Source organism: Nicotiana sylvestris, chromosome 1 (genome assembly GCF_000393655.2).
Source record: "Nicotiana sylvestris chromosome 1, ASM39365v2, whole genome shotgun sequence".
NCBI lineage: Eukaryota > Viridiplantae > Streptophyta > Magnoliopsida > Solanales > Solanaceae > Nicotiana > Nicotiana sylvestris.
This window is the reverse complement of record NC_091057.1, coordinates 177005428-177026889: the sequence shown is the minus strand read 5'-3', so window position 1 is coordinate 177026889 and position 21462 is coordinate 177005428. Positions and strand designations below refer to the sequence as shown.

The 21462-nt window shown below is 37.7% G+C and overlaps 1 protein-coding gene across 1 annotated transcript; it reads left to right on the top strand.

Moving 5' to 3' along the window:
• The first annotated feature begins 2311 nt into the window (after positions 1-2311).
• Positions 2312-5028, top strand: LOC104212732 (caffeoyl-CoA O-methyltransferase 6). Its single transcript, XM_009762081.2, has 5 exons — positions 2312-2569; positions 2905-2984; positions 3196-3340; positions 3914-4045; positions 4585-5028. Exons 1-5 carry the CDS (start codon positions 2477-2479, stop codon positions 4876-4878), a joined length of 744 nt encoding a protein of 247 aa, XP_009760383.1. The 5' UTR covers positions 2312-2476; the 3' UTR covers positions 4879-5028.
• Positions 5029-21462: the final 16434 nt, after the last annotated feature.

The following is a 21462-nucleotide window of genomic DNA, read 5'->3' as shown; positions in this document are numbered from 1 at the left end:
TGACTAGATAAATAAATGAATTAAATGATTAAGATAACCAAACCAGTATCATTGCAAGTTAGCGACCTCAATTGGAACATGCTCGAGATCAAGCGTTAAGAACAATAAGAATAATAGTAAGTTATAAGCAAGTAAAAGAGCAGCGTATTATTATTTCTCAGTAAGTCTATGTACAAATGAACATGATTCCTCTTTATAGAGTAGAGGAATCCCAAATAAAGTATAACTTTAATCTCGGAGGTAAAATCCATGATTGATATCAATAACCGTTAGCGGTTCTGTCGGTTCCGAGATTCCCGCCGAGATTTATGGTCGATCACTGATATCTCGCTATTCTGTTGTTCGATGTTGGTCTTGCCCGATATCGATCCTTCGGTCTTCGTGTCTTCGAGCTCGCTTCAATATGAACTTAACCTCGAGGCAGACCCTCGAGCAAATAAAATCATATATGCTCGATTTTAACCGTATACAAGGATGTATAACTTACAGCCAATTACGAAAGGAAAATTTATGAAGTATGTCCACCGGAGACACCAGTTAACACCATATACACTTATAATATTTATTTATCTTGTATACCTACTTTATAAATTTATTTTACCTTGTATACCTACTATATTTCAAAATAAAGAAAGTGTATTCTAAATTAGGAAATTATAGTATGTTTCATTTAGATATTTTTATTCAAAATTAGAATAGTGTATTATATTTGGTTTGAATATTGTATTGCAAATTACAATATTGTCGTATGTTTGGTTTAATATTGTATCTCAAATTAGAAAATGGTGGAATATTTTGTTTGAATATTTTATTTCAAATTAAAAAATTACGGTATACTTGGTTTGGATACTATATTCCAATTTGAAATACCATAGTATATTTAGTTTGAATATTATATTCCAAATTAGAATATTATAATATATTTGGTTTGAATACTATATTCCAAATTAGAATATTACAATATGTTTAGTTTAAATATTATATTTTTTATTAAAATAATATGAAATATTTGGTTTGGATACTATACTCCAGATTAAAATATTGTGTTATTTCTAGTTTAAATATTGTGGTATATTTCGATTTGGATTGCATTCCAAATTAGAATATTCTGATATGTTTCAGAATATATGAGAAAATCTGGAGGTATAGAGTGTAATATCTTTGGAATATTTAATGTAATTTCAAAATTTAAATATATGAACAGAGGGATTCCTGGAACAAAGTATATGAACAGAGGGATTGCTTTAAATTCCTACTCACTGAAACTATTCTGAAGAAAATAACGGTTAAAGGGTACACAAAAAGAAAGTCAAAGTTGGCTTCACCATATAGAGGGAAAAAGAAAGAACTAAAAGAAAGAAGAGAGAATGGAAAAGTCGAAGAGGACGGTGGTCAATGGGGTCACCATTTTACCAACTTTTAGCATAATTGTTTGTTATTCTATCAAAATTTTATTGAAAATAAAAGTTTTTTTTCCACCAACCACTGACCAAATCTTCACAAGCAAATTTCTCTTTCGCCTACTTTGAACTAACCTATATTTGTCCCCTTTTTTTCTTCTTCATTTAAATTATCCACTTATTTAGTAATATTTTTATTTGGTTTTCGGTTGATGTTATGAGAATTTTGGGTGGTATTTGCAAACGTATTTTGAAAAAAATTAATCATTTAGATAGTTGCTTTTAAGAAATCCAAATATATTCTCAAAACTTATTTACCAAAAAAACTATGAAAAGTGTATTACAGCTATCTTTACCAACCAGCAGCTACCTTTACCTTTTCTTTTGTATTTTGTCTACCTATTTCACGTCCCACTCCTAGCCGATCTTCTCCTTTTTTTCTTCTGTATTTTATGTGTAACGTGAAAATAACTAAAACAATCATGCGTCAAAATTTACCAATCCAACCCTTTAAATTAAGATATATGACGTTTCCATGACGTCATCATACATGATAGGGGAGAAATTTTAGTTACGTGAGACTCCTTTTTGTCTCATAAATTTGTGGACTCCAATCTTACCCTTCTAGATCCACATAAATTTGGGTTCAAAAAACTGTGAGACAAAAAAGATACCTCATACAACTAATGTCAGTTGTATGAGACACAAAATAAAATTTTCCGTTATAGGAATTAGTGGTTGAGATTCCATTGCAACAACTTCCATTGGTCCCGCATGTGGGGTCCATTTTATATTAGAATCACACCACGGAGGAATCTCACCAACTTTGTGTCTAGTTGGTGGGTTGCCTCTGTTCATGCAAGCCTTACTTGGTTCAGTCAATAAATTCAACCCGTCTAATTCAGACACCTAGCATCCATTATCCTTATAGAGTATAGTATATATATTTCCATTCCCTTCCTTCAAAAATCAGAAACCAAAGGAAAGGAAATTAAGAGAAAGCAAATAAAACAAACGAGAAAAGCTAAAGGAAAAGCGAGCAGAATTTGCAAGAGTTAAAAACTCAAGAAATTAACATGGCTGAAAACGGTGCAGCACAGGAAAATCAGGTCGCCAAACACCAAGAGGTTGGCCACAAGAGCCTTTTACAAAGTGATGCTCTTTACCAGGTATAACAATTTCTTTAAAATTTTCTTAAGTACATGCAGAGATAGATTCAGAATTTTAAATAATTTATAATACGTAGATGATATTTCATAGTCACTGTATAATCCGAATGAGGATGAACTTTTAAATAATGATTTCAACTGAACTAGTATTTTTGACAAAAAATATATATTCCAAAAAATTCTAATTTTGAACCCGTAATTATAAAAATAAAAAGAGTTTACTCGTAAGGATATAAAAAATTGGATCCATTAAATTTGAATATATATTTTGAATCTGGCTATGACAAAGTAACTGTTTTTCGTGGCTGATGATCATTGGTTGCTACGTGTTACAGTACATACTTGAGACCAGCGTATACCCAAGAGAGCCAGAACCCATGAAAGAGCTCAGAGAATTGACTGCTAAGCATCCATGGTAAGTTTATTATATATATATATATATAACTTATGTTTGTGCGGAATCTCTAAAACAGTTGCCGCATCCATGTCGGGTTCTTCAAAAAGGCACTCATCCATCGATATTGTCGGATAGTCCGAGCAACATAGTATATACTATATTATAGTACATGTAAAAGTTTTTCTTTTCTTTTTTGTTACTGAATAGTATGCATATTTGTTGGAAACAGGAATCTAATGACAACTTCGGCGGATGAAGGACAATTCTTGAGCATGCTATTGAAATTGATCAATGCTAAAAACACCATGGAAATCGGTGTTTACACTGGCTACTCCCTCCTTGCTACTGCTCTTGCTCTTCCCCATGATGGAAAGGTATATACATTCATTTGGATAATGATCAATTAAGATATTCACATACTGCATCCTCTTGAAAAGACTTGCCCACAATATAAATAAAATAAAACAAAAACGTAGAAGAAAAATAAGAGCAGAAAAGTCTATGAGGACAAGTGGATATTTGACTTTAGGCACAACCTCATTCAACTTTTGAAAATTTTCAGATCTGTGATCCTTATAATAAGGGGAGGATTTTACTCAAATTGAAGTTGCACTTAAATCAAACTACTTAATGTCTAATAAACATCAGTAATTATTTAATTAGGGGTCACTTAAATTTGAGCTAGTGATATTATATAATTCGAGTTAATGTAACATTTTATTTACTAGATTAATATTGTCGCCTCAACGACCACGTACCAAAACAAGTTATTATAAGTCGTGCACGCCACTTTTGCCTATTATGGATCATGACCAAAACATATCAACAAAAACCATTTCAAATATATGATTCGGACTATTAAATGAGCAAAATCGGATTTGAGAACAAAAGAAAAACCAGGGACAATTAAGGAAATAATTGCTTTTTTTTTTTATTTGATTCTGCAGATATTGGCAATGGATATTAACAGGGAAAATTACGAAATCGGGTTGCCCGTAATCCAAAAGGCTGGCGTGGCTCACAAGATTGATTTTCGAGAAGGTCCTGCTTTACCTGTTCTTGATTTAATGGTTGAAGATGTAAGTTTCACGCATCTCTCTTCTATATTCTGCGCCAATCATACCTCTCTATAATAACATCCCTATATGATAGTTATTCACTATAAAAGTTAAAGTCCTAGTCTGATAGATTTTCCATCCCATCAAAATAATCCCCAACAGTGTCGAGGGAAGACAACACATGTACGTCCTTTTTCCGCCCCCGCGAGGGGTGAAAGAGTTTTTCCAATCAAAGGACAATCGAAACGGGATTTGTTTATTTATTTCAGAGTCGCCACTTGGGAGATTTAGGGAGTTTTTCTCGAACCGATTATTATATTATGTTATAATGTATGTCCTCTATAATAGCACTTCACTATAACAACTAAAAAATATTGGAACAAACAAAACTATTATAGAGAGATTTAAGTGTTTGCGGGTTCGGCAAAAGTTAATATTTCGGAATCAATTTTTTTGGCTTCACCACTTTTTTGCATACATAAAATCCAATGACCCTTTTATGTTTAAATTTCTTTAGACTACATAATGATTCATTTGAATTGTTTTTTTTAATATATCAGAAAAATAATCATGGCACGTATGATTTCATTTTCGTGGATGCTGACAAGGACAATTACATCAACTACCACAAGAGGATAATAGAATTAGTGAAAGTTGGTGGTGTGATTGGCTACGACAACACCCTATGGAATGGTTCTGTGGCAGCTCCACCTGATGCCCCTATGAGGAAATACGTAAGGTACTATAGGGATTTCGTATTGGAACTTAACAAAGCATTGGCAGCTGATCCAAGAATTGAGATTTGCATGCTTCCCGTTGGAGATGGAATTACCCTGTGCCGCCGCATCAGCTGATTTTTTTTTATCCAACTACCTTTGTTTTTCTTTTGATTTGTGAATAAATATTTTGTATCTCATGACTATTATCGCTATTAATATTTCTATATATTTGTATTTCAAATATTGTACTTCTGAAATTGTAACAAATACTTAAGATTTGTCTCATTCGGCTTGAGTAAAGTTTATTTACAAGATGATATTTTATCCTCCGCAAATGTATTTGAATTCTTCAAGAAAGATCTGGCAAGTGCAGCTCTATATGTACAAATTATTAATATAAAACTTAAATGGACTAGAACCTCGAATCCATAAGTTTTAAATTTTGGTTCCGCCTTACCTAGTAGGTACTACAAGTTTTTTGAGAGCTTTAGGGAGCTGCTGCCTATTAATTTTAATCCCATGGTAGATAATACATTATTTAGCGCCCCCAGAAAATTAAAGCCAAAGCCGCTAGCTGTTCTTGTACCTTTGCAATATAAGGGGAGCACTAAGATTGAACAATGAAAGAGGTAAGTAGTTTTCTAGCTATTGCAGCTTATGAATTACTAATTTAAAAGCATTTTCTGAATTACTTCTAAGGGTTTTCTTTCGGCATTCGGGTATGTTACATAGTGCAATATTTGAAATGGCCCAAATAATTGGAACAAAGTCCTCTCTTTTCACTTGTAACCCACGACAGAAACTATTTATATTTGCTAGCCGAAAAAATGTATAAAATTTATATATAACATACGGAATGTGTATATATACAAAAATTATATAAATTTTATTAAGTTTTTCTGCTATTATTTTTACGGCGGCTATTCAATGTCATTTTTTTTCTATTTTTATCCCCACCAATTGGGCTGAAGTCCTCTTATTGCATATATTCCATTACAAGTTTTCATTTATATTTTTCTTCGCTTAAGTCCGCATGATAATTTGTTTTTAAGTACTTATCGTACTCCAATTTTGTATTAGTGCATCATAATACATCACTTCCTTTTTGGTAACTCGAATCGAATGGCATAAACCGACCAGCCAAATTTAGTTGTTAGATTTCTAAACTTTTTAAAAGTAATTGGAATGTGAGTGAAATAATATATGAAGTCATAGCTCGAGAGGTTCTCTATTTCCCTAATTAAGATACACGACAAAATTTAAGCAATTTTTACAAAAAAATTCCTCTATTTATTCGGCCACATATATTACTCTTTTCATGCTAGACATCTTGATTGGAGTAATTAGAAATATTCTCTATCAAACTAACATTCCAAACTGTTGGATTTTTTTCTAAAGGTTGTGAAGGAAAAATGGAAAATATCTCTTGGATTGCACCTCTTCATCTTACTTTTTTATTGTCTATAAATTTAGAGGCTTGGCCTCATTTTTACACACACAAAAAATATCTCTTGTCTTCTCTACATTGTTGCATTGTTTTTCCAAAACAAACATACACACTACTAGAATTCCGGAAAAAAGCGATCAAACTTTAGCGACCAAAGTTGGTCTGTCAAGAAAAGCGACCAAAGTTGGTCGCTAAATTGGCGAAAATAATAAAATAATTATTTGATATACATTAGCGACCAATGTTGGTCGTTACTTGGTCGCTAATTTTGTCAAAATATTGACCGGACTGATCAGACTTGCTTGGTCAAAGGTATATTGAGATTAGCGACCAACGTTGGTCGCTACAGGGGATCCACTTATATAATTATATAATTATAATATTATTTTAAAAAAATTATAAAATATAAATAAATAAAATTTAAAATTAGCGACCAAAGTTGGTCGCTAAATAAAGGAGTAGCAGATAGCGACCAACTTTGGTTGCTAAAATGGGACCCAATTATACAATTTTAATAATTATATTTTTATTTAAAAAAAATTATAAAATAAAAAAATATATAATTCAAATTTAGCGACCAAAGTTGGTCGCTTACGAAAATAGAGGCCAACTTTGGTCGCTAATCTGGGACCGAGTTCTAACGTTTAACAATTATATTATTATTTTAAATATTATATAAAATATAAATAAATCTGATTTAAATTTAGCGACCATCTTTGGTCGCTAATTTAAATTTATGTATATTTAGCGACCAAAGTTGGTCTCTTTTCAAGTCAACAATGGTCAAAATTAAAAATCACTTTTGTATTTACTATCTAAATAATATAAATGTAACCCGCTAACACTTTTGTAATACAAAGGATGAATAGACTAAAATATACTCTAACATGCTATATATGCAGTTAAGCAGTACTACGAAGCGTGCATGTGTGTCTATATATGTATATATAAGAACATGAAGCGCTCGGAACACAGGGACAAGTTCTTTTAGGTATTGATACACTTGTAATTTGATTCATCGACTTATAACCTATATATATATATATATATAAGTTATATTCGATATAATATTAGCTAATGCACTAATACTTAGTGCATAGTATAGTATAGTATAGTATAGTATAGTATAGTATAGTATAGTATAGTATAGTATAGTATAGTATAGTATAGTATATATACTAAGTGTATTATATATCAAGGTATATTCGATATATATAGTATAATATAGTATATAGTATATAAGCTATATATATATATATATATATATATAAGCTATATTCGATATAATATTAGCTAATGCACTAATACTTAGTGCATAGTATAGTATACTAAGTGTATTATATATACTAAGTGTATAGTATAGTATAGTATAGTATAGTATAGCATAGTATAGCAGAGTATAGTATAGTATAGTATAGTATAGTATAGTATAGTATAGTATAGTATAGTATATATACTAAGTGTATTATATATCAAGGTATATTCGATATATATAATATAGTATAGTATAGTATATATACTAAGTGTATTATATATCAAGGTATATTCGATATATATAGTGTAATATAGTGTGTGTATATATATATATAAAAGAATATGAAGCGCTCAGAACACAAGGACGAGTTCTTTTAGGTATTGATACACTTGTAAATTGATTCATCGACTTATAACCTACTCATATGCATATATATATATATATATATATATATATATATATATATATATATATATATATATATATAAAAGCTATATTCGATATAATATTAGCTAATGCACTAATACTTAGTGCATAGTATAGTATAGTATATATATATATACTAAGTGTATAGTATAGTGTATTATATAATACACTATACTATATATATAGTATAGTGTAAATATATATATATATATATATATATATATATATATATATATATATATATATATATATATATATATATATACTCCAATATATACAGGGACAGGTTCTTTTAGGTATTAAAACTGGCTCCACTAAAATCAATTTGGTGTAAATGGTATCAGAGCCTAGGGACTTTCATGGTAAATATGTAATAGATATGAAATATTCAACATAGATATGAAACTTTTTGAATGGATCTAGGAGAAACAAGTATTAAAGGTACTAGACTTGAAGAGGTAGATATACCTCAAAACCTTGATTTGTTAAATAAATGGACGATTCCTAAAGTTTCTATAAAAACCATTTATGATTATGGTTGATTTGATAAACTTTCTTCAAAACAATTGATAAAAACGACTGAACAGTCTTTGGTTTTAAATTCTTCTGAACAGACTATTCGTTTGTTAAACAAACACGATATTAACTTATACAAACATCATTATCATTACTTGCATATTGGTATGGTTCAAATTGCGTTTAAACCATTAACCCTTAAAGGGTTACCAGAGACCTTTTTGGCAGCTCTTAGAGATGCTAGAAATCTGAATTTCAGACAATCTCTGATGGGTTCGATTGAATCTACTGTGGCCTATGGTCCAGTATATTTTAATACTCAACCCACTCTGCAACTATCTCTTTCTGATGTTAATATTCTTAATGCCTTAACTTTAAATGTAAAAACGCATGGTTATAATTATGCGCCTGGTTCTGAACTTATATGTCTGTCTTATAGGATTTATTTTAAATTATTATCTACTTTGAATCCTAGATGTAAGTTATACGATACATCGGATCAGACCATACTGGTAGAAACCAATTTTGCAAGGTCCAAGGTCACCACTAGGAGACCTATTAGGTGGGATGAAATTAATTTTTCAACTACTTGGACTTTAAATTCGGTTATATCCCCAAGTCAGATTAGTAACGACTTGTCAAATACTGAATTTTCGCATGTTACTCAAAATCCGGATGGTAGGATTTGCATTCAATTTGATGATAAGTCTACTATTTATAATAGACATTGTGAGCACGTGATTTTTGTTTTACGCGACAATCGCTCCAAAAGAATTAAAAATGTATGTGTCATGCGTAATTTAAACCATGACCCGTTTGTTAGATGGAAAATTACAAAGAAATACGCATTTTTTCTTTTGTCCTGATTCGCCACCCTGTTTAATTTTACCTTCTTTTAACATTTTATATGCGTGAAATAAATATGTTAAGTGGTTAATTAATGGTCTAGTTTTATTTAATTAGGGTGTGTATTTAGGAAATTAGAAATAAACAAGAAAGGGGGAAAATTTGTTTTAAAATGAATTTGGGTTACAAAACATTTGAAAACTGAAGCCCAAATGAATGGCCCAATCCACCGGTCCACACAGCCCACTCCCCAGGCATCAAAACGACGTAGTTTAACGCCAAAACTACGTCGTTTCAAGGCCAATCCATCCCAACCATCCAAACCAAGCCGATCCAACGGTCCGAATCTCTCACCCGTAACCCCATTTGCCCGACCCGTTACCCGAACCAACTCTGCCCCCAACACTTGAAACGACACCGTTTCCCTCGAGTGGAAGGATCCTGGCCTTTCATCATGCCTCATCCAACGGCTGAGGTCCATCCACTCACTCCATATATAAGCTGCCCCTCATACCCCACCCCCTGTCCAAATACCCCTGCCTCTCATCACCCTCACCAAACCCATCCCCTTCAAACCCTAGCTGCCCATGCACACCTTCACCAGAAACCCAGCGGCTTGAACGCCGATGACCTCCACCTGAACACCATAGAACCCCCATGCCATCCTGAACCTAAATCTACCAACCACACACTTCGAATCACCCCCCAGGTCCTCGAATCTTCATTTGAAGATTCGAGTCAAAACTCAATCTACACCAACCAACCCCAGCTTCATACCAGACACTCCCCGGACCCTCCTCGTGACCAAACCATACTTGGTTTGGTCCGAATCTAACCAGGGAAGCACGAATATTAGATCTGAGTTTTGAAACCACAAGGTCCCTCGTCACTGGTTCAAACCGGTTCAAACCAAAGAGGTTAAGGTCTGATGGACTTTAATCAAAGTGTTTCTCATTGGAGAAACACTTCGATTAAAGTCCGTTCAGCCTTAAGAAAGTTTGTCCGAGTCCGAGTTTGAGGTTTTGATTTTTCAAAGATTTGAGGTGAGTCTTGTTTCCTTTTCTTTATTTTTGTTTTAGTCCGTTGATTTGTTTTTAAAGTCTGTTCATATTTGTATTAATTTTACCGACTTTTGTTTGTCCATTTGCCTGAACTTCTGTTTGTTTGAATAAGTCTTTCCATTTGTTCTGATAATGTGTATGTAAATGTTGTGCAAGTAGCTGATTTTCAAGTTTGGACTGACTAGTTGACTCCTCGAGTGTATTTCTGCTTAGTCAGTATAATTCGAACCATGTATCGATACTGTTTAAATGTCTGATTTTTGGCTACGATTGTGTATGTTAATGCTAATATAGTCGAGTCGACATGTGTCGTCAATTAGTTTCAACTGTCTGAACAAAGTAAATCGATTTGCTTCTGATGAACATTTGCCTTGAGTCAATTAAGAACCAGTTTTGCTTACTTATAAATTGTTTGAATTGATCAGTTAATGTAAAAAGGATTGTTTGTGTTTAAATTATGAATTGGAAGGCATGTGCACTCGTGCACAGCATGTGCATTGGTGCACCTCATGTGCTTTGTGCACAGCCTGTGACCTGCATAAAGGCTTTTGTTAAGTTTTAAACAATTTGACAGCATATGCTGTCAGATACATCCTATGCCCATACTTTGCTTTAGTTTATAGAAGTATTTAAACCTTGCAAAAGTTAAATCTGCCAGGGAATGTTGATGGGGTTTAATATTTAATTAGCTAAAGTTGGAATTGAAAATGGAAGGCACATGGGAGGGGTACTGGGATATTCTGAAAACAGGCTGTTAAAAGAGATAGTGTTGAGGCCTATAAAAGGAGGATATACAGAATTAGGAGACAGAATGAGAGGATAGAGAGAATCAGAACTGGAAAAGAAAAATACACACACTGTGAGGAGTTTTGAAAGAGAGAGCTGATAGAGATAAACAGAAAAAGCATATAGAGATAGAGAGAGACACTAAGAGGGACATCTGAGAGTTCAATTTCTGAAAACAGGAACTGGAAGGGATTTCTTTTAGTAACTTCAGTAAAATTTCAAAACTGAAGATTGGTCTTAGAACTTGAAAAGAAAGGAGATAGGGAAAGGGATATCACAAAATCAGGAATTGTCTTTCTTCTTACTGTTTGTTCGATTCACATTTTGTTCAAACTGTCCAAGTTAGTCCTGTTTTCCTTCAAGTGTCAGTTAAGTCTATTGTTTGGATTTGTGTTGTTGGCTTCTCCTGGAGTTGGATTGCTTGATTTTCTGACTCCGTTACTACTGGGAATCTGTCTCATTCTGCTTCTCCTCCATTGGCTTTACTGGCCTCTTGCACTGGGAATTCTGTTCTATTTGGTACCTGCTGTTACTGCTGCTGTTTGGTATCGCTTCTATTGCCCTACTGACCCCTTGCTTCTTCTGTTGTATCCAACATCCAGGTACATACTAAGATTCGCATTTGATGTAACAATGAAAGCATGAATCAAAAGAGTTGAAGGAGTTATAATCACCTGTTGTATTGCTTATGAAATTTTTATGTTGTTAAGATATGCAGTTTCTTGGTCTGTTAGCCTAATAGAGACACATTAGTAAGGTTGTACTTAATTAAAGTTTATGCCAATCTGAAACTGTGACATTTTATTCGTTTAGTAGTACATAGATGTAAATACAATTCATGAAATGTGCAGCCATTTTAATACAATTGCTAACTCAAACTCGCTCTTTCAGCATGCTTCGAATATGTAAGGGCAAATGGCTGTCTTAAATCTAGCTAAAGCTAATATAATTTCAGATTCTTGAGTTTCAGTTTCGTTAGGCAGTTTTATAGGATGCGTTTCTAATATCCTTAGTCGCATTTTCTAATAAGGGGTTTTAATTAATCTTATCCGAATAAGTTAAAGTTAGGGAGCTCTTGTAACAGTCGTAGCATTTCGTCAATCTCATATACCTTTCTTTTATCAAGTTCAAAGCATGTTTTCATGAGGTACCATGTTTCTTCATTCCGTAAATAATTAATCGGATGATTAGCTAAAATCTGGATTCGGCAAAAGCATATAGTTAAATTAGCATATACCTTTTCTTCTAGTTCTAGAGACAAAAGCATTAGAAATGTAGCCACTTTAGGACATCCTTTCTAAAATAGGGATAAACCTCGCCAAATAAAGATGCAAAATTGCGGGGCCCTCAATAAATAATCATGATAATTATTTGGAATTCAGGATAGGCCATCTAATAAATTTCATGGCCTTCTACAAAAATAATAACGCGTTAGACTCTTTAGGCGCGGCTTAGTTAAATCATATTCTTAAATTCGGGTGCACATTGATGTGACCCAAATTCAAGTCTCAACGGAGTCAAAATGTGTTAACAACTACGGGTCCATTGATTGTGACGTGGTTCGAGATGCATTTTCACAACGTTGCAATTCTATAAAATAAATGATAATAATAAAAGCGGTTTAAACTTAATAAAAGCACATAAGTCACAACATGTATTTAAATCAGATATTTAGCCATTGTAACAATTTAAGCGACCGTGCTAGAACCACGGGATTCGAGGGTGCCTAACACCTTCCCTCGGGTCAACAGAGTTCCTTACTTAGAATTTCTGGTTCGCAGACTTCATTTGGAAAAGTCTAAAATTTCCTCGATTTGGGATTCAAGATAAACCGGTGACTTGGGACACCAAAAGCCAAACCTTTCCCAAGTGGCGACTCTGAATTAAATAAATAATCCCATTTCGAATATTGTCACTTAAATTGGAAAAACTCCACCCGCGCATTTTAACCCTTCGGGGCCGGGCGCGCAAAAAGGAGGTGTGACAGCTCTGGCGACTCTGCTGGGGATTTTCTGACCCAGAACCACTGGTTCAGGGTTCAAGAATTCGAGCTTAGAATAATTGTTATATTTGGCTTTATTATCTGACCTTTATTACATGTTTTTGCATAATGTGCTAAATGTTGTCTTTTACCGCTTTGATATTATCTGAACTGTATATAAACTGTGCCGAAACCTTTCTCTTCTTACCTCCGGGGAGAAGCTCGCTGGTCGAGACTCCCTATTCTGTTAGTGTCAATACCCGAAATAAGAAAGAGGACGGATAAGTTACGAAGCCGGACGGCCTTTTGGTTCCCGGTAAGTTGCCCCTCCTCGACTCGAGTTGTCCGCTCGGGTACACAGTCTAGAACAAATACCAAGGTTTGAACCTAGTATAACTCGACTTCATGCCGGATCCCTAGTAGGAACGCTTATTTGCATCATGTTGCATTTGACTTAGGGGGCTCAACACAGGGGTTGGGTCAGTCTAGGACAAGCAACCTGAAATGAAAAGACCACCTTGCTGCATCCTATTTGTTTTGCGCATTTATTTGCTTCGGTTCCGCATGCTGACCGGTTTCTAAAAAAAAAAAAAATAGCAGCGTAGGGAGATAATTACTTATTTTGGAAAAATAAAACCAATGTCCAAGTAGTGTCGAAACCTCGTTGGAATTTTTCTAAAAAATATAAAAACCAAAAGTTGTCTTCATTAAAAAAAAACATATAAAAATTGTTCTTTTCTTTTTAAGAAAAAAGGGTATTTATTTTTAAAAAAAAAATATAAAAAAAATGAAAAACTCATAATTCAAAAAAATGTGTTGTTTCTTTTGTAGTACCCTTTTATAAATACAGACTAATAGTCCAAATATTGCAACAAAAAAAACAAAAAAAAAATATATTTTTTTAGTATTTATCCTTCTCCAAAAATAATACTTATTCTTGATTGCTAGGTTTGTTTGATTTTCTCTATTCACGATATGACCGAACTACGCCGGTTTGATTCTCGCACGGGGTGAGATACGTAGGCAACCCTCGGCGGGTCCAACCTCCCGTTTTTTGCAAAAAATCTAGATAATTTTAATTTTTGAATCTAACAAAGTTATCACCCTAAATAAATGTGCAGGATGAGCACGATACAAAATGAATCGTTTTCAATAATGACCAAGATCCCTTTTGAGTTGCGATTATGGTGGAACGACTTAGGCAAAGAGGGGCAAGGCAAAGTGAGGAAATACCTGAAAAATCTCCCGGATTTACTAGACATTCAGCCTCGGGGTGATATTATCAGATCATTGGTCACTTACTGGAACTCGGCGCACAATGTATTCCATTTTTCAGACTTCGAACTCACCCCGACGCTGGAGGAAATAGCGGGATACATTGGGGGTGATGAAGCTTTGTTAAGGTTCAAGTACTTGGTTGCACCTAGGGCCGTCACGGTACACCGATTTTTGGATTTTCTGAAAATACCCCGAACATTTCACCATCCAGATCTTGCCAAAGGTTTTTGCAGTCTCCATCTCATGTATGCTAGATACGGTCATGAGGGCGGGTTCAATAAGCTGGATTTCAAACTATGTAGTAAAGGCAATCGGCAAAAATGGGACGAACACAGGCAATTAGCTTTCATGACGGCCTTCTTAGGTCTTATAGTGTTCCCGAGGAAGGACGACAACATCGATCTAAGAATAACCGGGGTTGTCAGTACTTTGCTTACCCAAGATAAAAGTACTCTGGCGCCTATGATTATGGCTGACATTTTCCGGGCTCTCACTGTTTGTCGAGCCAGGGGTGACTTCTTCGAAGGATGTAACCTACTGTTGCAAATGTGGATGACCGATCATTTATGCCATCGCTCCTCACTTTTGGGTTATGGTTCGCCAGAGAAAACTTGTATTGGAGAATTCTACACGAGAATCAAAGGGCTTAATTTACCTGAGGGAGTCACATCATGGACCTCATTTCTCCGAACTCTCACTGCCAGCCAAATCCAATGGACGCTCGGATGGTCACCTATCGAGGAAATCATATACATGCCGGCAACCCGGCCTCACTTTCTGTTGATGGGACTGAAAAGTATCCAACCCTATGCACCGTATCGGGTTTTGAGGCAACTTGGGAGGTACCAAGTGGTACCGAAAGATGAAGATTTGAGTACCCAAGTGATTGAAATCAGTCCGAACGGTCATTTCCCTGAAGAAGAAGTTCGCCAAATCTGGAGTGAATGCCAACATCTGACAGCAAACACTTGTGTGATCGATACGGCAAAAGGGGAAGTCGCCCCAGGATATCACGCTTGGTTTAGAGGTAGCCTGTCTTACGAAAGACCGGCTAAGAGGCCGCATCTCAAAGATTTCGTAGAATCATCCCAAGGGCAATGGAACTGGTTAGCAAAAGAGAAGGGTTATCGAGCAGAGATTGGCGATTTGAAGCTACAAATAGATAGTTTGAAATTCGATAACAGCGTACAAATCGCAGCGGATCGAAGCGAAAAGAATAGGTTGATCCAAGAGAATGAAGAACTTAAGGCCCAAGTCCAAAAATTGAGATTGTCTCTTGATGAGCAACCCAGAAGTCAATCAGACCAGCGTTTGATAAAGGGTTTGAAAAGAGAGATCACGGAATGGCGAGACAGGTTAGAAGAATCCGAAAAGGTCATGACAGAGTTCAAGGCACGGTGGGAAACAAGAGTAGATAAGCATCGCCGATGTTTGAACCAATTGAAACGTGACCACGAGAAGGCTGTTTCCAAAATAAAGAGGGAGATGGCTACACTTGAGCTTAAAGCAGTTAAGCAGGCCAGGGATTTCCAAATGGAGAGTAGATACTGTTACGACTTGTTAGCCCAAATGAAGGAAGAAGTGCGGCAGCTGAGGGATCAGCACATACAGGACTCGCAGGTATTCAAGACGTGCAGTGATCAGATAAGGCACCTACTCATAGAGAAGAAGCAAACCAGAGATAGGATCAAGGCCATTGCCCATGCCGTCACCAGACGATGTCTACGATGTGAGAACATGTCCAGCACTACCGTCCTCTCGGCAGTAATGGGTTATGTCAAGCAGACTATGCACGAGTTGGAGCAACTTGAGAGGGATCTCACGCCTAGGACCGCGGCGAGACCGAACGATGCCCCGCGGAAACCAATTTTTAAAACCATAATGCATTCATAGGTCAAATCTGTATTTTTGCATCTTCTACCTGTTTTTCATCAAGGTGATTTTCAGTCTATTTTGAGTCTAGGTTCATTTTCCAAGTTTGCTCTTTCTTTTGCAAAATGTAGCTTGTAATAGAACGTTTCAACAATAAAGAGGTTGTTTCTCTTACGCCCATTTGTGTTTTTCGAACTACGTAATGATCTGATTCACGGAGGCATCGTGATACGTAGGCAATCCTCATCGGATCCGGTCGCCTTTCTTTTACTGCAAAATAAATAAAATAAATAAAAGAAAAACAAAAGAGAAAAAGAAAAGAAAAGAAAAAAAGGGAAAAACTAATAAGAGAAAAATGCCGGAATGACGCATGCTCTCGTAGCAAACATATAGTAATCCACTTAACCGTATAGGTGCATCATGCCCAACGTGCGATTACCTATCTATTATTTGCTGCAAAATTAACCGTGCGTTTGTCATTGAGCATTTTTCCAGGGTTTTTGAAAAGACGGTTGGTTTGGTGAAAGTCTGGCCTCGCACTCATACTTCACGAGGTCAAGGAGAAGTGTTCAACTACCTGTTGTTAGGACCAGAAGCAGTACTCACACTTACTTCACCAGGTCAAAAGGAAGTGTGGAAATGTCTTCAGAAATTCCATTGCAAACGATCCCTGTTTCTGAGGAAAGCTCAATCTCAGCCGTCCTCACACCTGAATCCGCAACCGCGGAGGAAAATAGAATCCTACGGCTCCGCATGTTGGAAATGCTGGACGACTGGAACAATGGGAAAGAACCGCCAAGTGTCGTCCCCGGATTCCCTGAATTATTCTCCAGGTCAAGTGGGACTTCTAATGTCCCCATAAATTACCCTGCTACCCCATTCGGGTACCCAGCCACCTCGGCCTTCTCTGCTGGATCGCCTTCTGAGCCTCATCCCCGAATGTCGGCCACTGATGCAAGCATGAACATCTTTACTGCATCGCCTTGCCCGGTTACAGCACAGCCTACCACGTACAAGCCAAGCTTTGACTCATCCTCTTTTACATTCCAAGCACCATCGTTCTCAATGGAACCAACTAGGTTCGCTACCAGCACTAATCCTCTACCGCCTCAGTGCGAGCTTGCACCCGGGCAGGATCAGAACCCCAGATTTGCAGAACAAAATGAGATTGCCAAAAGGATGAGAAGCCTTGAACAAAGTCTGAAGAATATGCAAGGATTGAGCGGGCAAAAGAGCGTCTCTTACGCCGACCTGTGCATGTTTCCTCACGTGCACCTGCCAACGGGTTTCAAGACCCCTAAGTTCGAGAAATACGATGGGCACGGTGACCCCATTGCGCATCTTAAGAAATACTGCAACCAATTGCGGGGAGCCGGCGGAAAAGAAGAACTGCTAATGGCATACTTTGGGGAAAGTCTAGTAGGGATAGCTTCGGAATGGTATATGGATCAGGAAATGTCCCGATGGCATATATGGGATGATCTCGCCAGAGATTTTGTAAAACAATTCCAATATAACATCGACATTGCGCCAGACCGAAACTCTCTGTCGAATTTGAAGAAGAAGCCTTCGGAAAGCTTTAGAGAGTATGCTATTAAGTGGCGTGAACAGGCGTCGAGAGTGAAGCCTCCCATGGATGAAGTGGAAATGGTTACTACTTTTCTCCAGGCTCAAGAGTCTGACTATTTCCAAAACATGATGTCGGCCATGGGTAAGCCATTCGCGGAAGCGATCAAGATTGGAGAGATGGTGGAAAATGGGTTGAAAACAGGAAGGATTTTGAGTCAAGCAGCCATAAGGGCAACCTCTCAGGCTGTCCAAAGCGGGTCTGGAGGAACGACGAGGGGGAAGAAGAAGGAAGAAACGACTATGGCAGCCTCTGAAGCAAGGGAGTATCGTCATCCCAGGCCCCATTTTCCGGAAAGAGCCCCACAACACTACTACCCCCACTCAAATTTGGCATATGCTCATCAACCTTATATGGTCATGAATGCCCAACCTTATAACCATCCACCACAACAAGCCAACCGAGGCCCAGCTCCACCTCCCAGAAATCAGCCTCCTTACCGCAACCACTATAACCCACAACCCCCGCAGAATAACTACCGCCCCCAGGAGCCACCTCGACGGCGGACTTTCACGCCCATCGGTGAGCAATACTCTACTTTGTTCCCTAAGCTAGTCCAATTGGGTTTCTTGCAACTAATTCCCCAAACAAGGCAAAACCCAACATCGCCTTCTTACAAAGCCGGAGTCAGATGCGCCTATCATTCAGGGGCTGAGGGACATGATACAAACGACTGCTGGTCATTGAAAAGAGTGGTCGAAAATTTGATAGAGCATTGGAAAATAGTGCTAAGGGACGAAGAGATCCCAAATGTGACTAACAATCCATTGCCCGCTCACAATAATGGGCTGCTGATCGGCATGATTTGTGAAGACAAAGAGTTCGACCCTGCTTTGAAAGCCATAATTGCCATTGTCGACACGGGGAAGAGGCTTGAAATAGACCAAAAATCAGAAAAGGGGGACGAGGCCAAGGTTGCAGAGAGCAAGCCCGAGAAGAAGGTGGAGAAGAAAGTGGTACCAGCAATGGACGGAGTTCTTTACATACCACGAGGTCAAGCTGAGAGGACGCGGAAATCCGGGATCAAAAAGACAAAACCTATGTACGTGCCAAAAGGGGCCTATGTGGTCCGGGGGACGACTCAACCACCTCGGCTGAATGAGCCAGTGGTTATCGGACGCGTGCCACAAAAGCCAATGACCAACCCGTCCACAGTGCCGTGGAATTATCAAAAGACTTTGGTAATGTACAAAGGAAAAGAGGTCATGGGAGAACTTCCAGAAAATACTTTCATTGGAGGGTACTCAAATACCCAAGAACTGAACAACGCCACACAAAGGCGCTTCCCTCCAAAGAAGCCCGTGAGTGTTGAAGAAGCGGAAGTATTTTTCCAACAAATGAAGATGCCGGATTACGAAGTGATAGATCAGCTGCGCAAGCACCCTGAGCAAGTATCTATGCTGTCATTATTAATGAGGTCAGCCGAGCATCAAAAGATCCTGCTGAAAACCCTGAATGAAGCATATGTACCGGTTGAAACCTCGGTGGAGCAACTAGAGCGGATGACAGAAAGATTCTTCGCCGTCAACCAAATCTCTTTCAGCAAGAATGATCTACCCCCGGAAGGAGCGGCACACAACAAGGCTCTGCATCTAACAGTTAAATGCGAAGACTATTATGTCAAGCGGGTAATGTTGGATGGAGGATCAGGTGTTGACATTTGCCCGCTCTCCACGCTGCAAAGAATGAAAATTGAGACCGGAAGAATCCGACCCAACAATGTCTGCGTAAGAGCTTTCGACGGCATCAAGAGAGATACCATGGGAGAAATAGACCTGTTGTTGGTCATAGGACCAGTCGAATTTCGAGTAACCTTCCAGGTGATCGACATGGACACATCCTACAATTTTCTCCTTGGCAGACCTTGGATCCATGCGGCAGGAGCCGTGCCTTCCACTCTTCACCAGATGGTGAAGTTCGAGTACGAAGACCAAGAGATCGTGTTCCATGGGGAAGACGAACATGCCATTTATCGGGACCCATCCATCCCGTATCTTGAACCGAGAGAAGGGAGCGAACATACGGTCTATCAAGCTTTCGAGGTGGTACTGGCAGAGCAGCACGAAGAGGGAGTACCTTGCCCCCAGCCTTTCTTGTCTAACGCTTCGGTCATGGTGGCCAAAGAGATGATCCGGCACGGATTTTAGACCAGGGAAGGGACTTGGACGAACCCTTCAGGGAATAACAGAACCCATTACTTTACCAGTCATCAAGAAACCTTTTGGACTAGGTTTCGAACCTACTCCAACAGACGAAAAATGGGCAAAGAAAAGGAGAAATGAGGGCTGGAAGTTGCCTCAACCACTGCCGGATTTACGTGCGACTTTCGTCAGGCCAAGGTACGCTAAAGAAGAAGATGATGAGGTCTTCACAGCTGAGGAAATCGAGGAAATATGTGGGGCAATGAGAGAAATGCTTTACGAGGTCCACATGGTTCAACCAGGTGAAGGCACAAGCACTGCTGAGATGCTGTACATGGGACCGAACGCCCAACTTCAAAACTGGGAGGCCACGCCATTCTCGACTAGACGGAAGTCCGGGTAGACCTGCCCTGCCACCTTTCCTGTATCACAAGTTATCTCCGGGACATAACTTGAACGTTTTCTTCTTTTCAATTGTTGTTTTGAATTCCTAGTTGTAAACGTTGTTGTCCTCCAACTTTCCAAAGAAAATATACAAAAATAAAAAAAAAAAAATCATCATTGCTTTCCTATTCTTTCTTTTGTTCTGATTTTTATTACTTTTCCTCTTATCTTCCTTTTCAGTCCTAATAATGCGGCTTTAAATATGACATGCTTGCGGACTTCACGCCCAGATCACAATGAGCTATTTAACTGCGAATTAATGAACCCAGAACCAGAATATGATGCGGAAGAGGCTTTTAGGGAGATAAACCGAGAGTTGGAATATTTCGAGAATAAACCTAAGCCAAATCTGAATGACACTGAACCGGTAAATTTAGGAACCCCGGAAGAAATCCGGGAGACCAAGATAAGCATTCACACGGACAAGAAAACGCGAGAGGCGATAATTCAACTTCTTCTTGAATTTAAAGACGTGTTTGCTTGGTCATATGATGACATGCCGGGACTAGGTGTCGATCTAGTGGTTCACAAATTGCCGATTCATCCTGATTGTCCTCCGGTTCAACAAAAGCAACGAAAGTTCAAAACCGAGGTCAGTGACAAGATTAAGGAGGAGATCACCAAACAGTTGAAAACGGGAGTGATCCGGGTAGTCCAATATACAACATGGTTGGCGAATGTGGTTCCAGTACCGAAAAAGGACGGGAAAACTCGGGTATGTGTAGATTACCGAGATCTGAACAGAGCAAGTCCTAAAGATAATTTCCCGCTGCCCAACATCCACATCCTCGTTGATAATTGTGCCAAACACGAGATACAGTCTTTTGTAGATTGTTATGCTGGGTATCATCAGGTACTGATGGATGAAGAGGACGCCGAGAAAACTGCCTTCACCACGCCTTGGGGCACCTACTGTTATCGGGTCATGCCATTTGGTCTAAAGAATGTTGGGGCTACTTACATGAGGGCCATGACCGCCATTTTCCATGACATGATGCACCAGGAAATAGAGGTGTACGTGGACGATGTGATAGTCAAG